This window comes from Trichechus manatus, unplaced genomic scaffold (assembly GCF_000243295.1).
Source record: "Trichechus manatus latirostris isolate Lorelei unplaced genomic scaffold, TriManLat1.0 scaffold00216, whole genome shotgun sequence".
NCBI lineage: Eukaryota > Metazoa > Chordata > Mammalia > Sirenia > Trichechidae > Trichechus > Trichechus manatus.
In genome coordinates this window covers 1,819,178-1,829,474 of record NW_004444152.1, presented here as the reverse complement: position 1 = coordinate 1,829,474, position 10,297 = coordinate 1,819,178, and the positions used below count along the sequence as shown (strand labels likewise).

The 10,297-nt window shown below is 51.9% G+C and overlaps 1 protein-coding gene across 1 annotated transcript in view; it reads left to right on the top strand.

The window, feature by feature from the left end:
* The first annotated feature begins 2,892 nt into the window (after positions 1–2,892).
* Positions 2,893–10,297, top strand: part of CADM4 (cell adhesion molecule 4) — a 13,834-nt gene continuing 6,429 nt past the window's right edge. The window contains exons 1-2 of the mRNA XM_004388815.1: positions 2,893–2,911; positions 10,025–10,171. Coding sequence (XP_004388872.1) covers positions 2,893–2,911; positions 10,025–10,171 — 166 coding nt within the window. The remainder of the gene's footprint in view (positions 2,912–10,024; positions 10,172–10,297) is intronic.

Below are 10,297 nucleotides of genomic sequence, written 5' to 3'. Positions count from 1 at the left end.
GTCCCTTCCTCTCTCTGTCCCCCTTTCTCCCTACCTCTCTGTGCCCCATCTCTACCCTGTCTTTGTCCCCCACCTTTGTGCCCTTTGACTGGGTCACTCTGTCCCCCATCACCCTGTTTCCCCTGTAGTCCGTCCCCTATTTCTGCCCTCCCTCTCTGCCCCCATTTCCCCCTATGTCCCTGTCTTGCTATCATCCTTGTTTCCCTTTCCTTTCTCTCTGTCCCCCCATCTGCCCTATCCCCCTGTCTCTGCCCCCATCTTCTGTCACCCCTGCTTCTTTAGCCTCCTCTGTTACCTACCTCCTGCTGTATCCCCTCTCTGTCCCACTGTCTCCCTGTCCCCCGTCTCTCTCCCTCTGTCTACCCTTACAACCTCCATCCCAGTACCCTCATCCCCTTCCTTCATTCCCTCCATCTCTCCCTCTGGAGAGGAATTGAGTCAGGCAGGGCATCTCAAAGAGCCGTGGGGGGACTGTCGTGTGTATGTGTGTAGGGATGTGGGAATGGGGAACCCTGGCATGTGGGTACACACGTGGATTCAGCAAATGTCTCCCAAACCCTGTCCATTCCCACCCATTCACACACCCAGGCCACAGCTTACAGAGAGCCCCCCTCTGGAGCTGGATATCCAGGGAGCCATCCACAGATCCTTATCCAACACTGTGAGAAGCTGGAGACCCCCAAGATGGGGTGACCCTGAGGCTGGGGACAAGGTCAGGAAATGTTACCCACACACTTACACCCTGACACTGTGTGTGCCTTGAACCTGCCACGGGTCACCTCCTCACTGGCGCGTTAAAGCCACTCTTGGGAGGAATGGATGACTAGGAGGTGCCTGGCCAAAAGCGAGAGAGATGGCTGTTCTGTATAGATTTGGGAGAGGAGTGTAGCCAGCTGGCACAGGGCTGGGCGCCTGGGTTGGAATCCTGGCTCTTGCCATTTGCCACAGTAGCCAAGGGCAAAAGCACTTGCCTCTCTTTGGACCTCAGTTTCCTTTTCTGTAAAATGAGGCTGTTGAACTCAATGACCTGTAAGGGAACTCCAGCTTGGACCCTTGTGTGTGCTTCTGGCAAGTTGGGTGCGGTTAACACTTTCCGACTCCAGAGTTTGAGGGTGAAGGGCAGAGCTTCCCTTTCCTCAGCATAAGGCAAAGGGCACAGCTGACCTGTCACCCCCCACCTTTCTTTCTCCTCTAGTCTTCTGTGATCACTTTAGAACTTTTATCATTGCCTCCTTTCTTTGTGAGAGATGTATCACAATTTCCCAGATGAGAGCTTTGGTACCTTAGCTACATTTCCATTGAATTTTTCTGTTTCTTCATTTAGTTGTTTTTAGGCCCTGACAATCAGGCTCATAGAATCCTAGAACGGATGAATCCAGTAAACAAAGAACCTGAGGGTGTTTTAGAACCCTTATCATCTTTTAGGATTATAGAATCCCTGCAACTTTAAAATGCTCGAACCTTGATGGTTGTTAGCATTCTACATTTCAGCTTCTTTAGAATTCTGAAATCTTGACCTCTTAGAGTTCTTGGCTCTTGACAACTCTGACATCTAAAATCTTGGAAGCTTAGAATCAATCATGGGACTTTGGATTCTCAGAATCAGAATATGGCCCAAGATGACCACCTACTCAGTTCAAGAATCCTTTCTTCAGCACTTCCGGACAATAAATCTACAGGCTTGTCCTTTGTTTGATTTTAAAGTCACTGCTTCCTAGCATCATAATCTGCTCTGTAAACTTTCTCTAAATTACATGATGTGGGGCTTTATAAGTTGGGGAAGAGCTCGGCATCAGGGGAAGCTAAGGAACCTGGGTCCCAGACTTGCCCCAGCCTCTCTGGTATGATTTTGTGCCAGTCCCTGCCCCTCTCTGAGCCTCACTTTCCCCTTCTGTAAACAATGGCATCAGGGGCTGGAGTTCATGGTCTCCGAGGGCTCTGCCTGCTTTCTTTCTCATTGGATATTTCTGAATGGCCTTGGCCACCAGATGGTGGTGACTATCAGTGGTCCCTAGAGTTCCCTTCCTCTCTCACCTTGCCCAGCCAGCAGAAGTGGGGAAGAGAAATGGGGCCCATTGGTGCCCTTTCAAAAAATTATTGTCTTTCCTGGTTCACTCCTGTGCCGGGAAAACTAGAAGGGGATGAGGAGACCTTTGCCAAAAGAAAGAAGGGTCGGGTGGGGGAGGGCAGGAAGGGTGGGAGGGAGAGAAAAAGAGAGATTGATTGACTGCCCAGAAATGCACACAGGCAGAAACAGAGAGCCACAGGCCAGGAATTGGGTGGAACAGAAAGCAGCAGAGGAAACAGATACAAAGAAAGAATAGAGAGGCTTCAAGAGTTGGGGGGCCCTGTGGAGGAGGAGCTTGTTGATCTTGAATAATGTTTCCCTCCAGCGTGACTCACTTTTCCCTGCTGAAGTTCTGACCCGACACTGACAACAGGGGAACCCTACCCCACTGTGAATCACCCCAGGGAATAGGTCTTGGGAGGCTTCCATCGCTGACCCCCACCCACCCAACAGCCCAGTGCCTGAGTCTCCAGAGCCTGGGGGTGGGGGTCAGGTTCTGCAGTGGACTTTAAGACCTCAGACTCAGCAGGGCTGGGGCCTGGGGTGGGTTAATGTCGTGCGAGCCTGGCCTGTCCCCATCTTGGGGAACACAAAGGCAGCTTTCTCTCTCTGGGTGGGGTGGGGGGGGGCTGCCAGGAGACAGTTAGACCTGCCAGCACCCAATGGCCTATGGCACCAGGACCGAAGCACCCACTGGTTCCCGGCTGTGCAGACCTCAGGCCCATAGGCCCTCAAGGACCCAGGCCCCCAGGCCCCCCATACACCCAGCGGGGCAGGGAGCAGAGCCTGGGCTGTTCTGGGGAGAGGGGTGAATAGAGGGCGCTATGGGTGGAGGACTGGACAGTAAGAGCTCAGTGTGCCTTGCACCTTTTCTGGAGCAGTAATTCTTGCCCCGACCCCCACCCAGGGGGAACATCTGGAGGACTCCCCCACCCTCTGGCTGGGCCTGAGGCCCAGAATCCAAAGAGTTCCAAGTATCCCAGGAACGTGGGGGCCGCGGGGGGGGGGGCTTTGTGTGTGAGGCTGCTGACTCACCCCCACGCCCCCATCTGATGGCCTGGGTCCCCAGATAGGAGGGGGCCAAAGGGCTGGGGGAAGGCGGGACTGTAATTCTGAGGGTTGAGGGCAATGGACCTGGAGTCAGAAGTTTCCAGGGGAGGGTCTGGGGACCTGGACTCCTGGGTCTGAAGGAGGAGGGGCTGGGGACCTGGACTCCTGGATTTGAGGGAGGAGGGGCTGGGAACCTGGACTCCTGGGTCTGAGGGAGGAGGGGCTGGGGCCTGGACTCCTGGGTCTGATGGAGGAGGGTCTAGGGACCTGGACTGCTGGGTCTGAAGGAAGAGGGTCTAGGGACCTGGCCTCCTAGGTCTGATGGAGGAGGGTCTAGGGACCTGGACTCCTGGGTCTGAGGGAGGAGGGTCTAGGGGCCTGGACTCCTGGGTCTGAGGGAGGAGGGGTCCGGGGGCCCGGACTCCTGGGTCTGAGGGAGGAGGGGGCCGGGGGCCTGGACTCCTGGGTCTGAGGGAGGAGGAGGCTGGGACCTGGACTCCTGGGTCTGATGGAGGAGGGTCTGGGGGTCTGGACTCCTGAGTCTGAGGGAGGAGGGGTCTGGGACCTGGACTCCTGGGTCTGAAGGAGGAGGGTCTAGGTGCCCCAGATTCCTGGGTCTGAAGGAGGAGAGGGATGGGGTCTTGGGGTTCTTGGTCTGAGGGACTAAGGGTCGAGGGGGCTGGCTCTTGAACTCCTTGGTCCTAAGGGAGGCAGGGGCTCGGGGTCCATACTACTAGGTCCTGAGACGGGAAGGGGCTGGGGGTCCCACTCCAGGTTTCCGAGGGAGGAGGGGCTGGGACCCTGAGGCCTAGGTCCTGCGAATACAGGCGCGCCTTCACAAGGCTGAGCTAGGGAAGAATTGATGCTTTGTGCAAGGATGTTCGGACTCCGCCATTGGTGGGGGGCTGACGGGGTGTTCGGTCAGGACGCAGGGATGTACCACCTCCCTAGGGGAGCAAGGGGGGAAGGAGGCATGATGCCATGAGCCCCCTGGGGAGTGGATATGGAGTGGGTGGCTGTGACCTTCCCGGAACTGTGACCTTGAGACTCCCTTGGGTATTCGCTGACTCAGGACCCAGAAAGCGCTCCCCCCACCCCGCTTAGTCTCCGTGGAAACATCCACCAGCTGTGTACTCCAGACCCCCTGCCTCCTGGCTCTTGAAGGAGGAGGGGGCTGGAGGCCCAAACTCCTGTGTCTGAAGTGGGGGAGAAGTCTGGGGGCTTGGACTCCTGGGCTTTAAGGGAGAAAGATCCTAGGAACCCAGTCTCCTGGGTCCTGATGGAGGAGGGAACTGAGGGCCGGACTTCTGGGTCCTGGGAGAGGAGGAGATTGGAGCCTAGATTCCTCAGTCAGAGGGAGGAGGAAGTCAGGGGTTAGCATCCTGGGTCCTGAGGAAGGAGGGGGCTGGGGCTGGATTCCTGGGTCTCTATATACCTGCTCAGCCTCTCTTTCCCAAACCCTCCCATGTCCCTTTTTTCCAGGCACCATCCCCATGACGACTCCAGGCTGTCAACACGGTTTAAAGGGCCAGTGCCCCAGTCCCAAAAGCTCAACCTCTCTCTGACCAAAAAGTCCCACCCCCACCACCCCCCAATCCTGAAACAAAAGCTGCGAGGACATTAATATTCCAGGCACAGTCACTGTTGGTTACTGACTCCTCAGGAGGGGGAGGGAATAGGACAAAAGCCCCCCCCTCACCCCATGTGCACCCTCAAGCAGAGAGCGGGGGATAAGTTTTGGGGGGCAGATCCAGAGATCCTGATGGCTCCCAGGAGATGGTTAGTTTCTGCCCCTTACTTGCCCTGGGACCCCTTAGCCTCATTCTCCACATCTGTAAAATGGGGTGGGGGGGAAATTGGCTGGCATTAGGCTAGCCCTGGGGTCCAAAATCCATGGATAGGCTTCAAGATGTTTTTTAAAGTGCCCCAATGTGCCAACCAGTTTTCATGTGCGTGGGCATATTTCCAGAGGTTGTAATCACAACAGCCTTGCAGAGAGGGCTCCCTGGTCTTCAGGCACTGGGCTCATCCCTACAAGGCAAACAGGCGCTGGCATCATCCTCATTTTACAGATGGGGTCATTGAGTCGCCAAAAAGTGAAGCCATTTGCCCAAGGTCACACAGATGGCAAGTGGTCCAGCTAGGATCACACCAGGTGTAAGACGAGAATAATGATGTCATGAGCTCCTTGTGAGGCTGAAACCGTATCCTGCCTGAGAAATGTGATTCATTCAGCAAGCTCTCCAGACAATCTGAGTCCCAGACAAGTTTCTAGGCACTAGGGGTAAACCCAACAGATTACATCCCTGCTTTAATGTAGTGTATATTCTAGTCATGAAGGACAGACAATAAACAAGTAAGCAAATTAATCAGATAATCTCAGTGAAGTTTCCAGAAATTTCCATAGAGGAAATAAAACAGCAGTAATGAAAGTGTTCTGGAGATGAAAGGATGGGCAGTGAGGGAAGGCCTCTCTGAGGAAGTGTCAAAAGGAGAGACCCGAATGAGAACAGGAGGCAGCCCTGGTACCATCGGGGGAAAAATATTCCAGGCAGAGAGAAGAGCAAGAGCAAAGGCCCTGAGGTGGGAACAAGCTCCGTGTGTTTGAGGGACATCAAGGTCAGTGAGGCTGGAGTGAAGTGAGTGGTCAGAACCGTGGTCAGGCCATGTAGCATCTTGAAGACCTGGGGAAGGAATCTAGATTTTATTTTAAGTGTAATGGGCAGCCCTCAGGAAGGTTTAAGCAGAGGGGTGACTTAATCTGATTTACCTTTTTGAAAAATCCATCTGGCTGCTGTGTGGAGAATGGCCTGGGGGGAGGCAGGCATGGAAGCAGGGAGACCCTTGAGTAGACTTTTGAAGGGTCAAGGTGAGAGATGATATTGTTGGTCTAGGGTGATGGTAGGGATGTAAACAAAGGTGAATAGATTTGGGAAATGTTTTGGAGCGAGAATGGACAGATCTTGCTGATGAAATGGATATTGGGGTGAGCAAAAGAGAGAAACTTGGATGATTCCTAAGTTTTTGGCCAGAGCAACCAGGTGGGTGGTTGTGACATTTACTGAGACTGAGAGAACTTGAGATGAAGAGGTTTGGGGCAGGGGTTGGACATGTTAAGTTTGATATTTCAGGATGTACTGGGTAAACTCTAAATTGTAGTTTAAATACCCAAAGTGTTATACTTAAACATAAAACAAGTCCAGAATTGGAGTCCAGGACTGTTATGGCAGCTCCACATCGTCACCAGAGACCCAGGCACTCTCCAGTTCTTTGTCCCACCATCCCTATGCTCTTGCACTCATGGTCCAAAATGGCTGCCAGAACTCCAGCCATCACATTCTAGCTCCAGTCAGCACAAAGGTGACCTGGTGGAAAAAAGACTTGTCCCTTCCTTTAAGAAGTCCTCCCCAAATTACTGTGTGATGCTTTTGCATACATCCAACCAGACAAAACTTTATCACATGGCCTCATGTACCTGTAAGGGATGCTGGGTAATATCTCTTTCAGCTGAGCATAGGACAACCATAAAATATAATCAGGGTTCTTTTGCTGAGGAGAAAAGGAAAGAGGGATGTCAGGGAAGGCAGCCAGCTGTTTCTGCCTCCACCCACCAGAATTAATCTTTCCTGCCTCTCAGCCCCCAAATCAGGTTACCTATTCTGCTTACAGGGAATGTGGCATCTTTGATGGGATATTACAGTGATTTGTGTCTACCTCCCCATAAATCTCAAAGGCAGGGACCTCATCTCACTCGTCTCTGGGCACCCCGCCCCTGAAAACCTACCAGCTGCTCAGGAAATACTCGAATGAATGAGACCCTGAGACATAATAAAGGAGACATGTAGAGGTAGCTATCCAGCATTTAAAGATTAATAAGCAGATCTGATCATGGCACTGCCCTGCTTCAAAACTGCCACGGGCCTTCAAGATAAAAGCTAATCTCTGAGCTTGGCATTCAATGTCCTTCAAAAGCTCATCCCATGTAATATGATCGGCCTCCCTCCACCATTCCTCACCAATGCCACACACTCCACCCAGACAGTGGGGAGTGGATATGGATGCAGGAGATGGAATCAGAGAGATCTGGATGCTGTGATCTTGGGCCAGTCATTTCATCTCTCTGGGCCAATTTTCTCACCTATAAATGGGGATTGAAAAAAAAATGAGGATTGATAATAGTGCCTACCTTATACAGGTATTATGACAATTAAATGGGATTATGTAGGTAATATCCTTAGCCTTGGGCCTGGCACAGCAAGTGCCTAATAAATGCTAACTATTGTGGTTATTGAGGGGGGCTTTTGTGGTTCAAGGAAACCCCGGTGGTGTAGTGGTTAAGAGCTGCGGCTGCTAACCAAAAGGTTGGCAGTTCGAATCCACCAGGCGATCTTTGGAAACTCTATGGGGCAGTTCTCCTCTGTCCTATAGGGTCGCTATGAATCAGAATTGATTTTGATGGCAACGGGTTTTTTTTTTTTGGTGGTTCAGTGGTAGAATTCTCACCTTCCATGCGGGAGACCTGTGTTCGATTCCCAACCAATGCACCTCATGTGCAGCCACCACCTGTCAGTGGAGGCTTGCGTATTGCTGTGATAATGAACAGGTTTCAGCGGAGCTTCCAGACTAAGACAGACTAGGAAGAAAGGCCTGGTGATCTACTTCTGAAAATCAGCCAGTGAAAACCCTGTGGATCACAGCCTCGATCTGCAGCCAGTCGTGGGGAGCAGGCAGCATTTTGTTCCGTTCTGCTCGGGTTGCCATGAGTCGGGGACCAACTCAACAGCAGCTAACAACAACAACAACAGTTGTGGGTATTGTTATTTTGAAGATGATGACAACAATAGTGGGGACGGTGGTGGTGATGATGATGATGAGTCTCAACTTTGAGTTTTTCTACAGGCTCTTTCCTCTGCTGGAAGCACCCCCTTTCTAATGCCCCACCGGGTTCCTCCAATGTTGATCAGAATAGGTTGACTTCTGTAAGAAACAGCACTGACATTTCACCCACTTCACAAAAAAGTGTTTCTCGCTCACGCATGTCACAGTCCTGTATAGTTCATGGGGGGCAGTCAGTCAGGAACCCAGGCTCCTTCCATCTTGTGACCCCGATGTCCTCTGAAGTCCTTGGAGTCCTCTCCACTTAGCCAGCAAGAAGGATTGTGAGGGAGATGGGTCAGGCCTGGACGAGGGGTTTATCCTTCACCTATGTCCCATTATCCAGCGATAAGTCACATATTGCTGTTGCTGGTTGTCCTGAAGTAGACTCCAACTCATGGTGACCCCATGTATGCAGAGTAGAACTCTACTCCATAAGGCTTTCAAAGCTGTGACTTTCAGAAGCAGATCACCAGGCCTGACTTCTGAGGCACCTCTGGGTGGGTTTGAACTGCCAACCTTTTCGTTACTTATCTAGCTCTTAACCATTTCCATCACCCAGAAACTCCTAACAGGTCACATGGCCCCAATTAACTACAAGGGATGCTGGAAAATGTAGCTTAATTGTGTGTTGAATCAGTTAACAGACTTCCCAAAACTTAATGGCTTAAAACAACTACCACTTTATTTGCTCACCACCCTGGGGGCCAGCAATTTGGGCTGGATCCAGCTGGGCAGTTCTTCTCTCCGTCTTAACTGGGGTCACTCCTGCGGCTGCAGTCATCTGGTGGTGCAACTGATCCGGGACGGCCACACTCACATGCCTGGTGGTTGGTGCTGGCTGTTGGCTGGGCTTCGCTCTCTGTGTGGTCTCTCATCTTCAAAGAGGCTAATCCGGGCATCTTCACAAAACAATCCTAGGGCAGCAAGAAGGCAAGAGCAGAAGCTGCAAGGCTTCTTGAGGCCTAAACTCCAGAACTCATATGTCAAAAAAGAAAAAACCAAACCTGTTGCTGTCGAGTTGATTCCGACTCATGGTGACCCCATGTGTTAAGAGTAGGACTGCCCCATAGGGTTTTCTTGGTTGTCATCTTTATGGAAGCAGATCGTCAGGCCTTTTTCCCATGGCACCAGTGGGTGGGTTCAAACTGCCAACCTTCGGGTTAGTAGTCAAGTGCAAACTATTTGCACCATCCAGGGTGCAACATCACTTCCAGAAAATCCTGTTGGTCAAAGCAAGTCACAAGACCTACCCAGATTCAAGGGGGGCAGAGTACCGCCTTTATGGGAGGAATGGCAAAGTCAGCTTGCAGAGGGTCAGTTCAGGGATGGGAAAAATATTGTGAGTATTGTAACCATCTTTCCAGACAAGCTACATGTGCCCAGGTGTGAAAGATGGGGTTTGGTGTACACACAGCAGTCTCACACCTGGTAAATTCTTGCTCACTCTTTTTGCTTATTTTATGATGATTTCTTTGCTTTCTAAAAATTCTGCTAAATATATATGTAACAAATCATTTGCCTTTTCAACATTCTTCACGTGTACAATTCAGCCACATTTGTTAATGTTTTATCATGTTGTTCAACCTGATTCGGTTCCACATGCTTCCGTCACCCTTAATAGCTCGGTGTCCCCTAACTTGCTCACTCTTTAAGACCCGGATCCAACATAGCTTCTTCCCAGCAGCCTGCTCTGACCACAGGCCTCCCCAGGCAGTTCTAGTCCTCCCTTGCTCTGGGCTCCTAGTGTGCCCTGTGCAGCTGTGTTAGAACACTTAACGCTGGATTCTGACTGCAACTCCTGCTCCGTTAGAGCACATAACACTGCATTCCGACTCCCAACTCCTCTAGAGCAGGGAGCAGGTTTTATCCGTTTTCTGGACTCCAGCTCCCCAGGAAATGCTGGGTGTAAGGAACTGAAGGAGAGAGAAGGAGAGGGCTTGGAGGTTTGGGTTGGGGAGGAACAGAGGAGAAAGGAGAGGTTGATTTGTAGCCCTCCAGCAGTCTCCTAGTCTGTCTCTCTCTCTTCAGGGACAGGACAGGAAGTACAGACAGAGAATGTGACAGTGGCTGAGGGTGGGGTGGCTGAGATCACCTGCCGTCTGCACCAGTATGATGGGTCCATAGTTGTCATTCAGAACCCAGCCCGGCAGACCCTCTTCTTCAATGGCACCCGGGGTGAGTGCTGGGAACCAGAATCTTGAGTCTTGAAGGAGGGGAGGGCTGGGGTTTGGACTCCTGGGTCTGAGGGAAGAGGGGGCCGGGGGCCTGGACTCCTGGGTCTGAGGGAGGAGGGGGCCGGGG